At 35.6% G+C, this 20,751-nt stretch overlaps 1 protein-coding gene across 19 annotated transcripts in view; it reads left to right on the forward strand.

Annotated features, from left to right (window-relative positions):
• Positions 1–20,751, forward strand: part of LOC108695247 (receptor-type tyrosine-protein phosphatase mu) — a 474,538-nt gene that overhangs the window by 365,576 nt on the left and 88,211 nt on the right. For 6 of the 19 annotated variants that reach the window (XM_041567789.1, XM_041567790.1, XM_041567792.1 and 3 more), the window contains 5 exons: positions 10,708–10,859; positions 13,818–13,892; positions 14,120–14,146; positions 19,775–19,852; positions 20,548–20,559. In XM_041567789.1, coding sequence (XP_041423723.1) covers positions 10,708–10,859; positions 13,818–13,892; positions 14,120–14,146; positions 19,775–19,852; positions 20,548–20,559 — 344 coding nt within the window. The remainder of the gene's footprint in view (positions 1–10,707; positions 10,860–13,817; positions 13,893–14,119; positions 14,147–19,774; positions 19,853–20,547; positions 20,560–20,751) is intronic. The other 13 variants (XM_041567794.1, XM_041567797.1, XM_041567798.1 and 10 more) reach the window with 4 other exon arrangements.

Raw genomic sequence — 20,751 nt, forward strand, 5'->3', positions numbered from 1 at the left:
GATACACTCAAAATTAATCATCTTCTTTGCTGGAAGTAAAATGAAAGTAGCTTTTCTCAGTCGAGGTGATTTCGGACTCCTTTGTCTTATTTTAAACTGCTGTTACAATTGGCTTTGTTGTGTTACTGTTTATTCCTGCCTTTGTCACTTTTCTTTGCTGTTCAGTTCCCCCCCCCAGCAAAATAACTATCATTATAGCCCACCTCTTACTGTTCTTTACAGTTTTGTCAATAGCAATCTACCTAAATCTGATATCTTTGATTGGTAGGTCCTCTCAAACATTTTTGTAGGCATGTATCCATTTCTTTGTAGGTTCTAAATAGCATGTTGGGGTGAATTGCATCTTGACATTTAGGGGCAGATTTACTAAGCTCGAGTGAATGGTTTGAATTGCAAAAATTTCGAATTTCGAAGTAAATTTTTGGGTACTTCGACCATTGAATAGGCTATATTCGACCATTCGACTCCGATTCAATGATTCGAAGTAAAAATCGTTTGACTATTCGACCATTCGATAATCGAAGTACTGTCTCTTTAAAAAAAAGTCGACTTCATACTTCGCCAAATTAAAGCTACCGAAGTGCAATGTTTGCCTATTGGGACCTTCCAGAGCACTTTTCGAAGTTTTTTTTGTCGAATAAAAATCGTTCGATCGATCGCTAAAAATCGTTCGATCGAATACGGTAAAAATCCCTCGACTTCAATATTCGAAGTCGAGGGATTTCAATTCGTGGGTCGAATTTCAAAGTTTTTTTAACTTCGAAATTCGACCCTTAGTAAATCTGCCCCTTAAAGTGAAATAGGCTTTCCTAAATCCATGTAGTTGTTTAGAAAAGTACTATAGTGGGGATATATAGTGAATAAAGTACCCCCTCTTGTAAAATATAAGGATATTATAAGTTACTGAGGAGTTTCATGACCAAATAAAAACACGAGGGCAAAGTCCGAGTGTTTTTATACATGTCATGGAACTCCGAGGTAACTTCTAATATCCTGATATTTTTCAACTGGGGGTACTTTATTTATTATAATACACAAATTTCATTGAGTTTTGTGACAGAAATGACATCAGAACTCACCGTTTATAACTGATGACATCAGAACTCACCGTTTATAAAGATATAATTTACAAGATATGACAATGATTGTTAATCGACTACTTCATAAATAATTCATGATGCGATTAAGGTCACTTCTATAGTGATATGCCTGACAACTGCCTCAAGTTTTCTGGTTAGAAGTTTAACATAGATTTTGTGAACCCCATTACTCCCTGACATCTTGCCAATGTCGTTGACCCGCTTACAGCTAAGCACAAGTCTTTACTCACCCAGCAGTTACAAATTCTTCCACTTGGTGTTCTGAAACTCCGTGTAGACCATTGTCACATATACTGCTAAATCTCAACATTTAACATTTGCACAGAACATGCTCCTTAAATTCTCGATAGAACAATTGAATCTTTTAATTGGTTGTTTTTATGAGGGCAGGCTTTGCTATTTTGTAAAGTTGATTGGTTGTGGATGCTTAGAAGGAACTTCAACCTTGTTTTGATTATTTAATTACAAGAGTAAGGTAAGAAAAAAATAATACAAGGCTCACAAAAAAAGGTATTTTATGTCATTGGACTATTCTACTAATATTTTTGCCACTTCCCATTAATTTGACCAATTTAATGTTTCTTTCAGCAAAGAACTAATGAGCTAATAAATACAATATTGATTTCCCTCATACAGCATATGGTAATGCCTGCCTCCATAAAGATTATTGCCATGTCATTCTTAATTTTGCAACATATGTTTTAATATTGGAAAATTTACTAGTCAAACTATCTGACTCATCTCATTAAAACATTTGCTGTTCAGTGGCACAAGCACTTAAAATGTTTGCATTTATCCTCTCAGTCTGAGGAATAATATTGTGCTAATTAACTGAACAGATAGTGGCTGTTACAATGACCTGCCTGTCTTATCACTGGGTGTTCTTTTTCTATTCTGCCATTTTCAATGGATAAATGAATCTTTATTTTAGCTAAAGTAAAAGAATATCTATATCTACAGCACTAGACAAGGTATGGACACATGTTAACTCTTTATTATACTAGCGCTAGCTATCATTAGTCAACATTTAAGTGACAGGTTAAAATGAACATTCTGTATAGTTTAAAACATTGCATTATTTCTGTAAGATGTCACCATTTTTGTTTGCCATTATGCATTGTATTAATGACAATAGTAATTTTCTTTTGGCATGAGATTTGAAGTTGTTAAGTTCTAAGGAGATAAAGCATAAAACAAATGAATACTGTAGAACAGTAAATTGCATGCATTTAAGGTTTAGGGTCATATGTTATTTTACCCTACAAAATTCTAAAAGTAATTGTACACTAAATAAAGCCCTACGTAACGCGTCGGTGCTATATAAATAAATGAGGGTGGTAAATGCACATTTCTAATTAGTGGGATATTTTGTTTAGTATAATTAGCCTACAGTCATCACATTTATTTAATTGGAGTTACTGTAGGTGTTCTACATACTAATGTAAAGACATACATTTACAAGCTTCTGAATAAAAGTGTCCTCCACCAATAATTGCTGTACAGTAAAAAAAAGGCAATTCTGAATAACCTTTCAGTTGTTTAGATGTGACATAACTTTGACCTGTAAAGGGCTGGAAACCATCTTAGTAAAATGTTGGAAGCTGTAGGCTGGCCTCTGTGTATATGAAAACAAGACAGCCAGTGCTAAGGGCGAACACCCATTTGAACCATGGTGCCTTGTTCTAGTTATTTTTAAGCAAATCTGTATGTACCATAGCCTGTGCCAGCCACTTCCTTGATTGAGTTGAGCCATCTGTGCCCCTCTCGGGTGAATCTTGAATCTCCTCTATTGTACTTATACATTGAAGAATATATCTGATTAAGCACAATTGCCTTTTCTGTATAATTTTTAAGCATATTACAGTATATACATTATTTAATGGACCCACACTCTCAACCTGCATAAACCTTTGGGGGTTAGTCCTAGGGTAAAATTCCACAATCCATTCCTTATTTCCTATCTTTGCCTTCCTGACTGCTATTTTACAAAACTTGTTGTACTGTTTATATTCATTAAACTCTCTCTGACTTTTAAATGCCTTCTTCTTTCCTATTAACTTCTGAATTAAGCACCAAATAGGTTGGCCCTTAACACTCTTGCATTTACTTCTTAAGGGACTCTATTGAGAGCAGTAATGGTTTAATATCATTTTAATGACAACCATTTCTGTTCTGTCTTTTTAGCAGAAAACATAATGCCCTAATCTATGCTCTGAAGTACAGATGTTTAGGAACTAAACTTTGCTTTTCTGAAATGTAAAATGTTTGATACCCCAGTGTAAACTTACTTTTTGCATCCAACATTAAGTTGGTTATTTATCAAGCTCCAAATATCCGAACCTCGAGAGAGATTTATTAATGTCCGATGGTCTAAAAACCCCAACATCTAAGAGCTCTCGAGTCCCTGTATAAGTCAATTGGGAAGGTCCCAGTGTCTGCTCTGATGTTCGTACCGATATCCGATGAGTTTGTGGTTTCTGCGCAAAAAACTACGAAAATATCTTACTTTTTGCGGAAAACTCCGAACAATTCTGAGTTTTCAGGGAAAATTCAGAAGTTTGCCCGACCCAATTTTTTGTCCTTTTTTCTTCATAAATAAGTTCCATTCGGGCAATCGGAGTTGCTCGGATTTATAACTTAAATTCGGACCTTGATATGTAACCCCTTAAATGAGATAACATTATGGCTTATAGAAAAGACCCCATTCAGACTTAAAGGGCGCCAATCATAACTAAAATAGTAAATACACTATGTGAAAGTTCAAGAAATCCGATTTTTAAAACAGTTAGAATTGTTTGTATAATGTAAATCATCAGCTCACTATACCTTCTGCAAGATCTCCCCTATCTCCACTGCAGTTCTAGCTGAGGCAGACATCTTGGATTTCACTGGCTCCTCCTACCTTCCCAGCCAACTGCAGCTCTGAAATCTCGCACATGCTCAGTTGAAATTCCTTGTTGCTTATCAACCCTTCTAAGCTATTTTCAAATCAGCCAAACCTGTGTGTTAGCTGCTGTACAGTAGTGCTGCCACCTGCTGGAAGTTAGTGTGTCCCCTTCATTTGCATAATAACATCACCAGCAGGGGACAAGATAGGGAAATCTCCTGATACTTCTAGTGGAGGAGTTTACTAAAACAAGGCATTCTGGGTAGAATACTCAAAGCAGTGCTACAATCTGAGCATACTCCTGAAATTTGCATATTATAGTCTCTGTTATAGTCTCAGTATGGCCTCCCTCCGTGAAAGAACCCATTTGACAAAGATTTTTTAAAACCTGCAGTTTTTTTCAAAAAACTATATATGCAGTTTGATTAAACGTGTTTATGTTGTACTGGTCAGATTGTTAATATGTGTTTGATTTTGGCTGTGATAGGTGCCCTTTAAGATGTAACATTTTTTTAGATATGTTATATATTGGTTCCTAGTACCCAATAATATAACTGGTTCTGGGCTACAGAGTAGAATGTTCCTTTTTTCTAACAAATGAAATACAACCTTCTTAAATAATTCAAGTTCATGTAATTTGCTTGTCAATTAGAAAATCTTACTAGCTGGAGGGATGGAATATGTTTCTCACTGAGGGAACACCAAGAATGAACTAAGACAAGTGGAGAATGAGATGTCATATATTAATGAGGCTTCGCATAGGGAGAATAAGACCTATGCTTTCGGGCCATCATGGTAGCTGTAAATTTATCACTGATGTGGAATCTGCCACATGGTGAATGGTAGGGAAAATTAAATGCGTAACATCAGAGTGCTATTAAATCGGTATTAAACAGTCTAATGATTCATCCATCACAAACGTTTGCATTAAACAGTTTACAGATTGTCTGAACATAACACATTTTTCTAACTGTTTTTTTTCTAAGTCTACGTAATAATTAGCAAGTTAGAAGTTTCATGTTAAATTAGCTGCTGTTGTTTAAAATATCCTTACAAATGTCTATATACAAAAAGAATAACCCCAGAGCCCCAGGAGTGATATCCTTTATGGCTGTTGTGTGATCTTACAGGGTTGTGGGTGATTTGTCTGAGATAAAAATCTTTTTGTTTGAGGCTTCTCATTGGCCATGGAGGAATCATTGGCTCAATTGAAGTAACATCTAATTTTTAGCACTGGCATCCTTCAATTTATTTGTATATAAGCTCTATGCTTTATTCTTGATATTTTCAAAATAATAAGAAGAATGTAGAAATTCTAAATGCAGTAACTTAACTGGGAAATAAAGGAGATCCACTGATATTATAAAATCCTAGTAACTACCAGTAAATGTTTTATAAATCCATTTCACAATTACATTCTGTTATTTTCTTCTTACAGTTGCTCCTGTATTTAATGATTTATTTGTGAGTTCCTCAGCCTACCATTTGTTTCTGGATGCAAACGGTACACTCATGCTGTGTGTCGCTGACAGATCATCTGCTCTAACTGCCTGATTTCAGAATGGTTCAGCAATTTTCAAGGCACTACTGACAAACAGTATGGTTGAGTTGTTTTCAGTGGAAAAAAAAAGTGTTAGGTAAAGGAAAGTGCATCTAAACAACCCATTTGTAAGAAGTTTAATAATATAACTTGGTATTATTAATTAGCAACCACTAGTGATTGGCGAATTCTCGGGGAATTTGCGCGATTCGCCGCCAGTGAATAAATTCGCGTAACGCCCGCGAAAATTCACTGAATAAATTCACCGGCATCAAATTTTTTTTTCGAAAAAACGGGCGCCGGCATCAAAAACGGGCGCCGGCGTCGAAAAACGGGCGCCGGCGCAGTTTCGCGAATTTTTAGCCGTTTCGCTTCACCGAAAAATTCGCGAAACGGCGAAATATTCCCCATCACTAGCAACCACTACAGTTTAGGTGCATGTTTATAGCAGTAGTCGTTTTCCTGTAGCATTTTATACTTTACACATGTAAATGATGTATACCGAGAACTACTGTAGATAACCAATTTCTGGAATATGCAATAATACATCTCTTTCACTTAATACCTTGGCAAGGTTAATAGCATTTATAGATTTTCCTGTATGTTGAGATGCTGTTGGGAGAATAGACGTGCTGGTCTGATGTGTCGTAAAATGAGCCAGTTTATCTTTAGTGTAGCTTGCAATCACTGAGGAGAGCTTCTTTCCTCTGGGATCCAAGAGTAACATAACCGAAGCAGATTGAAGTTGGCAGTGACTAATTTAGTCTTCTGAAGGAGTCAAGTAAGTCAGTGGGTTGCCTCAGAGCATGTGCTACAGAGAGAAAGAGAGTAACATCAATAATTATTTCATTCCTTATGAATCTTTATTAACCTTTCCAATCTCCCAGAATGACCAGCAATATACTTCTAGGTAGGAAAGATCATGATCTATAAAGTCGTGCAGTGGTCAATATGGTAAAATATAGTTCTTGGTTTAAAGGTGCTATGTACCAGAGAAAAACAACTTTAAGAACATTGGCTGTCTTACTGAGATATCAACCTTCCATCATTCATTTTCTTCTTCACTAGTTTGATGGTCATCCTCATTAGTCTACACTTATTCTATTAGTGAGCAGAGGAAGTGCTGTGTGTATATTTGCTTCAATTATTTCCTATACAAAAACGAGGTCTCTTCATCAATACAGACAAACCTGTAATCATGTACATTTGAGAACTAATAGGTTTTACATTTAGGGGGCAGATTTATCAAGGGTCGAATATCGAAGTTAAAAATACTTTGAAATTCGACCATCGAATTGAAATACTTCGACTTTGAATATCAAAGTCGAAGTTTTTTTCATCGAATTTGGGTATCCTGCGGTCCAAATAAAATCATTTGATCGAACGATTAAATCCTTCAAATCGAACGATTCAAAGGATTTCAGCGATCGATCAAATGATTTTACTTTGACTTCCAAAAACTTAGAAAAATGCTCTAGAAGGTCCCCATAGGCTAACATAGCACTTTGGCGGATTTAATTTGGCAAAGTATTGAAGTCAAAGTTTTTTTAAAGTGACAGTACTTTGATTATCGAATGGTCAAATATTGGAATGATTTTACTTCGAATATTCGAAGTCGAAGTCGTAGTATCCTATTCGATGGTCGAAGTATCCAAAAAATTACTTCGAATTTCGAAATTTTTCTTCAAAAAATTCATTTCGACCCTTGATAAATCTGCCCCTTACTGTACTTGTATATTTAGTGCTCACCAAGGTTCTGTAACCATGGGAAAAAACATGTTTGTTGAGTTAAATATTTCCTAGTACATTTGATGTTTTTCTTAATATTAATTTTAGTTGGAAAGGGGGTGTAGCATAAAGTAGATCAAATCTGCTACATCTGTATTCCTAATATATTTATTTGTGTGTGGATAGTATACAAAAAGTACAACTTTCTCCATGCACTTTTTCAGCTTGATATATAAAGTATAATAAAATGCATACTGTAAATATATCTTTTGAAACTACCAGCCTTAGACCCTTTTCAAATCATGTTAGGGCCAAGTGGATTTCTTGCTTCCTCCTTCAAAGCAGAAATGATTACTACTTTTATAGAAAACCAACAGAACTATTTTACATATCCAACATATTGTAGAAAGGCTTAGTTAATGGTAAGGCAGAAACATAAAATGAAACCATCTAAGTTATTCTTGGGCTAGAGAACATGTAGAATATTTAAATCTCATTTAATTTTAAGACAGGAATGTGCTTGAACAGGACTTGAAGATATTGTATAGATATATTGAAACTGACATTTAGTGGAATATAATGTCTGTTCTCAATCAATATACTGTTTTTCTTTCTAATTATCTATATTCTGTAAATGATCATATTGAAGTTGAGCCAAAGGCTTAATAGTGCTAATAAGGATGAGAGTGGTCGCTATACAACAGACACCCTTAGATATGGAAAAATATCTTACTATTATTGCAAATGACTTACTAAGAGACACAGTGGTGTTAATATCAGCATTGTCAAACGCATCTAGAAGAAAAGTTAAACTATTAGCTTCCTGGTGCTAGACTTTTCCTTTCACTTCACTGTAAGGCTGTTTTGATCAGTTCTGCACCATATGGAAGACTGGGAGAGCTAAACGGAATTAGCTAGATGAATGGGGAGATACTACTACAGATACAGGCAATTCGTTTATAACTGTCTATTAACAGTTCTGCTCATTGCTTTGAATAAACAAGAGGCTAACCCCCTCCAAGTCAAACAGACCTGCAATACATTACACAGCATCACATCACAGGGAGTGGTAAATGTAGCTGTACCAAACTTAATTATATGACAGTATAATCTGTGTCGACAGTACAAAGGAGCTGAATCAAAAGATTTCCATGTGGGATAATTTGTCACAGAAGGCTACAGCTGCCTAATGATGAAATAAGTACAGTTATTGACATTGAGTCTAACAGCCAGACATTAAATAGAAGATGCAGGTCCTTTAAATAACCCATTACTCAAAGAAATATCTTTTACAATTGTACTGCTTTGTTTGAATTCATCGAAGCCTTTTCTCAATTAAATAAACAGTAAGAGGGTCACCTATTACTCAGATCTAAACCACTGTTGTTATGATGACAGACTATGATAATTAAAGGGATGCTGTCATGGGGAAAAAAATTCATGTCACATGATTTAGGGCAGCTGGGAAATTGACAAAATGTCTTGCCCCATGTTAGATTTCAAAATTGAATTTAAAAAAATCTATTTGCTCTTTTGAGAAATGGATTTCAGTGCAGAGTTCTGCTGGAGTAGCACTATTAACTGATTCATTTTGATTTTTTTTTTTTCCCATGACAGTATCCCTTTAATGCCTTATATCCTCAAACCCCCTTTAAGCCATTGAACAGATCCAAGAGAGACCAATGACTAATTGCAAGGAATTGCATTAGATCTTTTTCAACTGCACAAAATGAAAATCACAGTGAGTATGGCACATCTGCCCATTGGTCACAGAAGGTTAGGTTAGGGTTTTTGAGAAATTGTTGTTGAGGTGTGCCAAACGTATTAATCCTGGATTCAGTCTAATCCTAGTTATAGAGACAGAACCTTGAAGTGCAGATAAATTGCTTTGATTTCAGAAAAGTAGATTATGAATATGTTTCAATAAAAGAGTTGGCAAACAGTTAACGATATGAAGAGTATAATAGATTGATAATTACAGCTGAGAACTCCCACATATATCATGTATTTGCACTAATTTAACAGTTGCTGGAGAAATTAATCATTGACAAAGAGATAAAGCCTTTATTATATTTTACAAAGAGCACTCAGATGATTTCATTTCGGCAGTAGATTAATTTCAGCTATTTCTTTATGTAGACGGTAAGAAAGATACTTAGAAATAGAGATAGAGATACTTAGAAATAGAATCAAATTCTAGCAAAGGTGTGAACAGTTTAGTTGGAGGAATTTGTTAGCAAAATTCTTTGGGGGCAGATAACTGAATTGCAAATTAAATTGACATTTTTCATTTTCTAAATCCTTCGAAACGTTCGATTCAAAGGATTTTAATCCATCGATCAAACGATTTTTCTTCGACCTAAAAAAGCTAGCAAAGCCTACGGGGACATTCCCCATAGGCTAACATTAACTTCGGTAGGTTTTAGGTGGCGAACTAGAGGGGTCAAAGTTTTTTTTTAAAGAGATAGTACTTCGACTATTGAATTGTCGAATAGTCGAACCATTTTTAGTTTGAATCGTTCGATTCAAAGTCGTAGTCGAAGGTCGAAGTAGCCCATTCGATGGTCGAAGTAGCCAAAAAAAACCATTCAAAATTCAAAGTTTTTTTTCTTCTATTCCTTCACTCGAGCTAAGTAAATGGGCCCCTAAATGTGAATTATCAGTCAACTCTGTCTGAGCAACTGTTGGACTATTATACAAGATGTCTATTAGATTAAGGCATCTATTAGACTAGATTAAGACATTCCTTTCATGGCGGAATTGTTAGAAAGCATGTGCACACTATTGGTAAAAATGAGTCACTTAAAAACTAAAATTCAACAAAATAAACATAATTCTCAAGTGATCCCATTTTAATAGTAACTGTCTTCCACATATATAACATTTTGCTGGTGATGAAACTTTGGATGGGAGTGTTTAGTAGGAGTACATGTGCGTCATGTGAAAAATGCCCAAGCTATCATAAAAATAAATTATAAATACAGGTATGGGACCTGTTATCCAAAATGCTTGGAGCTTTCCAGATAATGGATCTTTCCATAATTTGGATCTTCATAATCATGTAACCATTAAATAAACCCAATAGGCTGGTTCTGCTTCCAATAAGGATTATTTATATCTTACTTGGGATCAAGTACAAGGTACTGTTTTATTATTACAAAGAAAAAGGAAATCCTTTAAAAATAAAAATTGGATTATTTGATTATAATGGAGTCGATGGGAGACTGCCTTTCTGTAATTCGGATCTTTATGGATAACAGGTTTCCAGATAACGGATCTCCTACCTGTATTATGTTTTTTTCTGTTTCATTGCTCAAATAGTGGTACCAAACATATTGTTTTGTACAATATAAATAATCAATGTCATGCATTTTATATGAAAAAAATCATTGATTACTCGTTAACTATGGATTTGAGAAATGCCTGGTATTTGTTGTCTTTTTCTGCTTTAGGAAATTAGCAAAGAAGCGGAAAGAAACTTTGAGCAACACGCGGCAGGAAATGACAGTGATGGTGAATTCAATGGATAAAAGCTACACTGAGCAAGGCACCAACTGTGATGAAGCTTTTTCCTTCATGGACACACACAATCTAAATGGCAGATGTAAGTTCAAAATGTTTTAAGATTCAGCCCTCTGTTTTATTTTTACTAATGTGTGGTGGAAAAAGCATTTGAAGTGACTTAGAGTGACTTTAAGGATTGTTCCATCTCATTAACCAATCAATTTAATGGACAAAGTAGTCACTTACGGAAAATCAGAGTGTACCGTGCTGTGCTTTAAATCACATTGCATATTGTAATGAGCAGCTACTGATGCAGCCAGTGCATTCTCTAAATAGCCAGAACAAGCTCTCCTTTCTTTCTTGTCATGCCACAGAATACAGCTGGGAGCTAGAAGCACTTTTATTCCATCAGAGAGTCTGAATAATTCTTCTCATCTCTGAAGAATTTGCCTTTTTAAAGCCTCGGGAAAATGTGACACTTTCTTTATTGTTAGCCTTTATTTGATTTAATCTTGAATATATATTTTAGAAAGTAAATAATGTGTGATTGCCTATAGACAGTGCTTTTTAACGTTTGTGCCACAGCAGCAAACAGGATATTATGCTTCAGTCAAGCCTGTTTCAAAGAATGAGAGAGAATAATGGTGTGCAGCCCATTTATGTACGATTTTCTGTGTTCATTAGGGTATTCAACTGTGAGCATTTGTGAGCATGTCTGAGCTCACTTATATCCATTCTACACTGTGGGATTTTTCATAATAAAGAATGGCCAGTATATGGTTACTTCTATATGTTGTGCTGTTCAAGTTTTACAATGCAGTAGTAGTAGTAGTTACAATGTTGTAGTACTAAACAGGTGATAATATAAATTGCTAAAATACATCTAACACAGATTAAGTGCCAGATGTAAAGAGACACATGAGAAGGGAGGACCCTGGTCTGTTTAAATAAGTAATGCTTTTCATGATGGCTGGGGCATTGGCCCAAAATTGTACATAGACTGGACTAGATACTGTTCCAGTATTCCAAGAGGTAGGATATGGGTATATTTATTATAAGAGACTGAAAGTTTCTCACTTATTCCTTATAGATCAAGGAAAAAGTATTCTTTACACAGGTAATAATATGGAGCTATACAGATATGGTCAGGTGAGGAGGGGTGAAGGTTAGCAGGAGGATCATGTAAGTTGCCATTTGCATTTAGTATTTGAGAAGCAGGTTCTCTCTTAGGTTGGAGCAGGAGGATTTTAGCTGCAGAGTATAAAGTAGAATGTTGGAGGAAGTACTGGCAACCATTTGCTGCAGTTTGTAAAGGTCTAGGCAGGATAGGATAAGGGTATGGATGAGCGCTATATTAGACACTTGAGAAAGCAAGGGACAGTAAAATTGCAATTACAAAAAGACAGTCAATAAAAAGGGGAATAGGGGCAGATTTGTGTAAAAAGATGGTATTATGTCTTAGTAAGGTTTAGATTGAAATGACATTGCTCTGTCCAGGATGGGATAGCTAGGAGGCAGTATATTGTCTGCAAAATTATTTATTGCCAAACGAATGGCCAGGATGATGAATGGAGGTTTAATCCCCCCCCCCGTTGATGCACAGGTGGTCACAATAAAAGGATAAGCTCCCCACTTGCAACAAAGATGGCGTCTGTGCGATTCTCTTAAAAATTACTTACGTGAAACTACAACTCCCACTGGCTACTGTGCAATAAAACAGGAAAAGAATGGGCGCCAGGAGGTTCTTGCAGTCAAACGGAATAAACTTTTACTTGTCAGAGACAAATGATCCACAGGGTACTTACATCAGTACAGAGGCATTTGCACAATATGTAGGCACACATATAGCTCACACAGAGCTGGCAGGCTCCACAAAGAGCTTAAAAGGTACAGGTGCATTCCATGAGGCTGTGGTCAAGGCAGTACAACTTTCCATCAGGCAGAAATACCTCACACGTGGTCTGGATTCCTGTAGGCAAATTTTACAGCCTGTGAAGCTGCTCCCTGCTACACCTCCTTGATGGAGCACAAAGCTGTTCTTTCTGTCTTCCCTCACTGCCTTACTCTCCTAGAGAGTCTATAATAATATATTCCTGCCATTCACTAGACTCATTCACGGGGTAACTGCTCTCCGACTTATCTTTCTAGAGGTACTGGTCCCTCTAGGGCACATGGCTTTACTGGGCTGTGAGCAAAATTTGGCACCTCACAATTTATATAAGACAATAGATAAGCCTTATTTTTAATGCATATTGGTTTATACAGTAGGTGAAGAGCACTTGGACAATGCAGCCAAGTATTCATGGAGGGTCGGGTACAGTTAAACTATTTAATGCTGCTTATAGGGCCCTGATACAAGTAATATTCTGGCACAGTTATATATCTCATTGTGCAGGCCAATAACTAAGGAATATGTTCCCACTAAAAGCATGGATATATTCCATCTTTGACTATTTGACTGGCCAGTTACATGATGATAGGTTCATGGCACAATAAGGTGGGAGGAAATAGAAAAGACTATCCAGCCTAGCACAATGGCAGCTAAAGCAAAACTACAAGCTACAAATACAATAAGGAATCATAAATTACTAATTGTATAGCATTTCTGGAGAGAAGAGAAAGCTGGCTGCAGTTTTTTTTATTCCTTATATTCTGTATATATCCCACAAGCAAAACGATGTATTTATGAGTGTTATTTATGTTGCAAAGAATGGGGCCCCCCACCATGTAGCAGTCTAGTGTACTAACAAGGCAAGAGTTTATTAGTATATTGCCTTGGGTTAAAAAATCTGTTTTAGAGCCTTTGCACCTGCAAATGTTATTTATTAGTGTGCATATCAATGTTTTATTGATTTTAATTTTATTGTACAAGGTGCCATAATTTATTGTAATGAAAGCAATATATTCTACAGCTGGAATAGTGAAATGTCCATTTTGTACAATCATTTCAAATTGGCTTCCCCCGCTAAATGTAATTTCATTGTTTACAAATACTGTATTTAATTGCAGACCCAATTCTACGATTGCGAACCCAATTCTATTTTTGTTTCATTTACAGCTGTATCTTCACCATCCTCCTTCACAATGAAAACAAATACACTAAGTACAACAGTGCCCAACTCCTACTATCCAGGTCAGTTCATACCTACTGATTATATGTATGTGGCCTGATTAGATAATGATAGTTTGAATTACATGCAAGAAGTATGATATGTTATAAATAGCTAAAGAGGCACGCAATACTCTAAACTGTGTAGTTAACAATAGTGCAAGTTGTGAAATGCTTGTGTCATTTATCTTTTATGTTCTCTCTCCTTATCTTTTTTTTTTTTGCTGGGACCTGCTAATGATGCATGGTAGATCCATTTGTACCAACTGCAATTTTAGGTGAGATCATTTCCCTTCATAAAAGTTTACTGTACAAATGAATAGAATAGTCAGTTCTAGCAGAAGAAACTTTCCCCATTCGTCCCGTGTTCTTCACAAAACAGTGACTGTAGTCTTATACATGCTAAAAGCTGCCAATTATTGAAGAACGTATTGCCATGTTCATTAACTGGTGCTACTGGGATTGTTTTGTATTTTGGTTGGACGCGAGTTACATAACTTTACCAGGCCACTATTGTTCGCAGAACCGTATTTTAAAAACTTTGTTTGTGGGATGGTTGTTGGCACTGTGATTGCATGTCAGAATACAAAAATAATATCTTAGATTTCTATGTGTGTTAATACATGTCTAAACTTCATAATGCTGTCTTTTAATTTGCAAGCTAATTGTGGTTGGCCAGAGAATTCCAGAACCCTCTCTGTAGAATGGGGGAGCTCTCTGTGCCCTAATGGTATGGGTGAACAAGTTAAGAGTATTATGTTTTTTTTCCTTTTAAACTTGCATAATAGTGTGTGTGATATAATTCAAAGTATTACAAAATGAGTGCTTTCTTCCTCATTGAAAATGATTATTTTTTTAATACTATTGATGAGTTTGGTCAGCACTGGAGATGCATTCACAATATATAAAATGTGAAAATCTAAAACAAATCAAAGAATACGGTCTGTTGGAAATACACTGACTATAAACTACCTATGTCTTACAAAGCTCTCGCCCCCTCTGGGTACAACTGATGGAATATTTTAGTGTGCATGAACCTGACGCCATTTATAGCTGTGTAGCAGAATATCTATTTAACAGATTGATTTTCTGTTTCGCTTTTTTGCCATTAGGCCTTTTAGAAATCGTAAAAACGTGCAAAATACTATGTAACCAAGTTGGCTTTTTTAATTGAGTAATTCCATTTATATTGGTAAAGGAATAGCCTAAGTTTCTGCTATGAAGAACCTTCTTAAATGTGTCAATACAGCTGGGTCAGTGTTATTTGTTGCTCAAAACACTTTTCTTATCAATAAATATTTAGAAATAAGCTAATATTAAAATCACACTATGAAAGGCCTAAGCAGGTGTTTGTTGGATCAGTTAATAGAAGGTTTTAAAACCATTCCAAAATATCTAATTACTTTTCTCATGAAGGCCTGTACAAAAATTACACGAAGATCCACTGATGACTGTTATACACAGTCACAAAATGTAATTGTCTGTCCAGGACAAGCCTTCCCTATGTAATGTTTATTTACAGGTATGGGACTCTTTATGCTTGTAATGTTAGGGACCTGGGGTTTTCTAAATAAGGGATCTTTCCATTGAAACATGAATTAAACCCAATCGGCTGGTTTGCCTCCAATAAGAATGAATTATATCTTGGGATCAAGTACAAGGTACAGTTTTGTTATTACAGAGAAAAAGGAAATAGTTTTTTTTTAAAATCTGATTTATTTTATTTTATTGAGTCTTCAGGTGATACCCATATTGTAATTCAGAGATTTCTGGATAAGGGGTTTCCAGAAAACTAATCCTATACCTGTACTTACATATATTGCAAATGCAAGAATATTTTCTTTACTTTGAAATAAGGCAGTGCTGGTCCTGAGGTTTTATTATTTACTTAATCCTTAACTTCAAGCTGTTTGTTATAAAATTAAATTGTGATTTTCCTGAGCTGCTTTTAAAGTCCCCTAAATATAATCATGTCCAGCAAGGCATTATTTTACTTTCTTCTTGTTGTCTTGTCTGTTCATCACCAATTAAAAGGACTGTTCTCCTTTAAATTAACTTTTATTATGGTATGGTCTGGTTGCTAGAGTTCAAATTACCTAGTAACCAAGCAGCGATATGAGTAAGAGACTGGAATATGAATAGGATGCGCCTGAATAGAAGAACCAGAACGAAAATGTAGCGATAATAAACTGGTAGCCCCATCTGAAGGCTGGAAAAATTAATAAGAAAAAGGCAAATAATTCAAAAACAATTTTAAAGGAAAGACCAATTGAAAAGTTGTTAAGAATTTCTCATTGTATAACATACTTAAAGTAAACTTAAAAATTAACTACCCCTTTAAGGGATTAAGCATGTTCCTTAAATTGCAGGAAATTTTATTTTGTATTTTTCTTTTAGACATCTGAAGCCTAGTATTGATATTGCCAGTAATACTGCTCCCCTGGTATTGTTTTGTGGTATCTCTCTACACAGGCTGTGACAAAACATACTAAATTTTCCTAGCTCGGCAGACAGCATTCCCTGGTTCGTCAAGTCATACTACATTCTGGCTGCATATGAGAGGTTTCTAACATAATAGGAGGCCTGTGGAATACCCACTAACTGTCTAGAAATTGCTGGGACGGTCTCAGCAAGTAATCCCAAGTGGGGACCTAAAATCATTTTACTGTTACGTGTTGGCACATAGGCTATGAGAGGCAAGTCTGAGAGGTGTTTGCTGTTCAACGAGGCTAAACCAAAAATCTATGATAGAAAAACTGGCAGAATAAGCAAAAGGTAAATAAATATACATTCATTACCTAATATTTTAAATTTCAAAAATGAAAATAAAGAATACAGGTATAGTGACAATTTAAGGAACAATAATAATAAAAGGCAAAAAAGCCTCTTGCTATGCAATTTAATTCTCTATTTAAATGGGTTGTTCACCTTTAAATTAACTTTCAGTATGGTGAAGAGAGTGAACCACTCCTTTAGTAGAATTATTATTTCTAAATCATTATAGAAGTAAACTCCTATTTAGACCATTTAAAGCATATTTGTGTCAGTTCCAGATAAGAAAACACTGAATAATCTACATTGTTCTTAACATCCTCTTGATAAACTATTACATTTATTCTGCAGAATGCTTTAACATACCTGAGTAAACAGCTCTAGAAGCTGTCTCTGTTTAGGATAGCAGCTGCCATATTAGCTTGTGTGACATCACTTCCTGCCTGAGTCTCTCCCTGCTTACTCATAGCTCTGGGCTCAAATTACAGCAGGCAGTGGATGAGGGAGGGGGGAAAGGGAGAGAAGAGCAAACTGAGCATGCTCAAGCCCTAGCCCTGGAGGTTTATGCTGAAAACAGGAAGTCTGATACAGAAGCCCATGTGTACACAATAGAAGGAAAGAAATGCTGTGTTTCTTTTGACAGAGGACTCAGAGCAGCATTACGTTGAGGGTTTACTGGTGTATTTATATGGACCTTTCTGATAAAGTTTACTTAATTTCAGCCTTTCCTTCTCCTTTAAGGATTATAGTTAAGCTATTAGATGAAACCACAGGTTTTGTTTAGTCCCCCCTTTATCATTGTACAGTATTAACCACATTGACAATAAGATTGTTAGAAATTGTGATTGAAAATAATAAAAGCTTCCTCACTGTAGTGAAGTGGTCCAGATATGATTATAGAATACATGGGCTATATAAAGACTTATGAAGAAACAGATGATATTTCAGATTCAGTTACAAAATTTCCTTGCTACTATTTTAAAGGGGATCCAAATACTGAAACAAATGTTTCAAAGAAAACATAGCTTTCCTTGACGGTCCCTTATGGTCTTGGCTTGACTACTTGTAGCATTTGAACCAGTGAAGCAGCAGTCAGTTTCTCTTCAGCCAAGACTTTCTGTGATTAACAGATCTGTAAAAAAGGAGACTCCCAGAAGTCTTCATTATTACCCGTGTATCGTTGAAAAATATATATATTTATAAACTGTACAGTCTATCTTAATCCTAAAGGATTGCTATACCCTCAAAATGTCCATGCTTACACTTTTTACTCAGTTTTACAGTGAACATCAATAATCACCAACTTCTGACTGAGCCACTTTTGTTGTCAGCCTATTCAGATGCAAATTATGACGTTCTGTATTTATAAGTGGCCTGTCTATTTCAAGAAATACTGCAGAGAGAAGGACTATGGGTAATAATACACCCACACTGGATTTTGGTATTTTGTCTTGACCTTTCTCATGGCATTGTTACTGAGACAAAGTGCTGGAAGAAGACTTTTCAGATTGGCCTGCTATTATCACAATGGGATAATTACCTATATGTCCGTTAGCTATGGAGATTGCCCTACACTTTCCTTATAGTCAATACTCACAAAATGCCCACATGCCATTTCTATTGAGTGCCTGCTACTGCCACCAAAAATGCACACCATACATTTCTTTCTGGAAGCTTTGGTGGGCCATAATGTACTTGTAGTGGTTGACAGTGATCTAGTTGAAAAGAGCTGTAGGTTGATACCCCCAGGTGGTTTGACCATTGCTACTTGTGACAGTAACACCTTTGTTTGCAATACAGGGGAGGGCAGGGCCAGATTTCACAGTGAAGGCTAATTTTGTACCTCCAGCCCCCCACCACTCATGCCCTCCCCAACTTGCTTCCCCCTTCTCGCACTCTACCCTGCTTGCTCCCTTCCCCGCACTTCTACTCCCTTATCTACTCCCAGCTGCTGCTGGTGCATGTCACCGATTGCAGAACTGGCGACAGAATGGACGAGAGATTCGAGTAACTGTCAACTTTCCCGCCCAGTCCCCAGTTCATTTGAGGCCAGAGGGACTCAGAGTAGCAGTGGACTCAGAGTAGCATTACTATTAGGATTTACGAGCTTACTTAGTCTAAGCTTACTTAGTTTTAACCTTTCATTCTCCTTTAATTGCAAGTGCATAGGCAGATCCTCCTCTCTGGTGCATACATTAGATTTTAGGATAATGCAAAGCTTGCCTTGATAACAGTGTCCACAACATGGGGCCTCTCTAATTATGGATTTTAAATGAATGAAGGAAACAAGGTTTAAACATGTAGCTAGTGTGATTAAAGTTTATTTTACTCAACTAACAGGATAAAATAGGATTTAGAATGATTTCCTAGGGTGACAGGTAATTAATATTTTAATAAACAGGTGCCCCATATTATTTTATAGGGGTCCACAGTTACTCTGTTTTGGCATGTATGGTTGATAGTGCTACTTTTTCTGTAATGGTTCCCATTTCTCACCAAAGCTGTAAGCCTAGTGGGACAGCGTCATTCCTTTTTAATATAGTATCTAGTTTCTTGTATGGCCTTGTACAGATGAATATATATGTGCACAGTTGGTTTCCATATTTTCTATACTAATATACCATATTTTTATATTGTAATTATTATTCTTCATAGCAGAAAAAAAGAATCTGATGTGCTATTGTTATCAAATTATAAAATAATTTTAAAAAATGCCATCTCCTGAAAATATGTTTAAATATGTTTCAAATTAAGCAAAATGTAACCCTTAAATATATTGGTTGGATCAATAACCACATCTGGGCAAGGCCCTGAAAAGCCACATTTTCAATGACGGAAAAGGCTCTGAAATGATTATTTTCTTTATTGACTTTCAATATTTATCGATGTAAAATAATGTTATATATGTATATAATTTATGTGCAGATGTTAGACATTTATTTCAAATGTTGCATGGTATTTATTTCTGGATATTTCCATTGATTTTTATACATTTTAAAATGTACCTTTATTGTTAACATTTTGTATAGAAGGGTTTTCTGGGGGTCCATTTTTATTTCACTTATTTGATTTTTTGTTTGGAATGTTCTGTTTTTTCGATGCATTCTGGTCATGGCATTTTTAATTTTCTGTAGAAAATCTGGAATACCAGGACCAGAATGGGAGTTTGAAAACCAGGACTGGACCAGAATCTCATGAGGATATGGAATTAGGTTGGATATACTGTGATACAAAAATTTGATGGATCATTTGACAATTAAAAATAAACAGATTAAATGACATTATGTTTTTTTGTCCTTTGTGTCTTATCTTTTTGGAGGAATGTTCTAGAGCTCTTTCTACATAGCATATAACCGTAATTAACTCTTCATAGACCAATATTTTCACTTTACACATATGTGCATGAAATTCTTTGATAAGTCTTTATCTGAAGTTCCTTTTTAAACCTTAATCTATTGTCATCTTCTTTGATAGCCCAGAAAATTAGAATACATTAGAACTGTAGCAATTTTTGAGTCTCCAGTTTGTAAAACTCCAGTAAAGATGAAATAAAACAGATAGTATGAAATAGTATTGCACTTGTTATATAGTCCTCACTTGCACAGCTATATACAATAATAGGCAACCAGATTTTTCAAAATTTCCCATTAAAACTAAAATTTCAATATATATGCTTAGCAGATTATTAGTGAAAACTGGATATGTGTTCTGAAATACATCTAACCTTATGACCAATCAGAAACACACTGACTGTTTAAATTAGATTTTTTTTTTATTTGGCCTCTCCTTTTTCGATTATGACCACAGTCAGGAGCCGCAGTGTTGATAATGAATACATTTTAATTGTTATGCCCTGTCTCATTTTTTTTCCTACTCTTTTCCCTCCTGATATGTATCTTCTTAAAAGTGCCAATTAATGGTAAGTTTCCCTTCTCACCTTCTGAAGAGGCAGTCTGTGTGTGTGGGGGTGGGGGGTCTAGTATGTACCCAATGTATATTATTTAAACTCTCTAAAAGAGTAGAGTATTGTGGGTGTCACACCAGTTTCCACAAACTCTGTTGGTTCAGTTTTGTCTTGGTTTGCATGTAATTTTTGTTCCATTTTGGATCT

Source organism: Xenopus laevis, chromosome 6S (genome assembly GCF_017654675.1).
Source record: "Xenopus laevis strain J_2021 chromosome 6S, Xenopus_laevis_v10.1, whole genome shotgun sequence".
NCBI lineage: Eukaryota > Metazoa > Chordata > Amphibia > Anura > Pipidae > Xenopus > Xenopus laevis.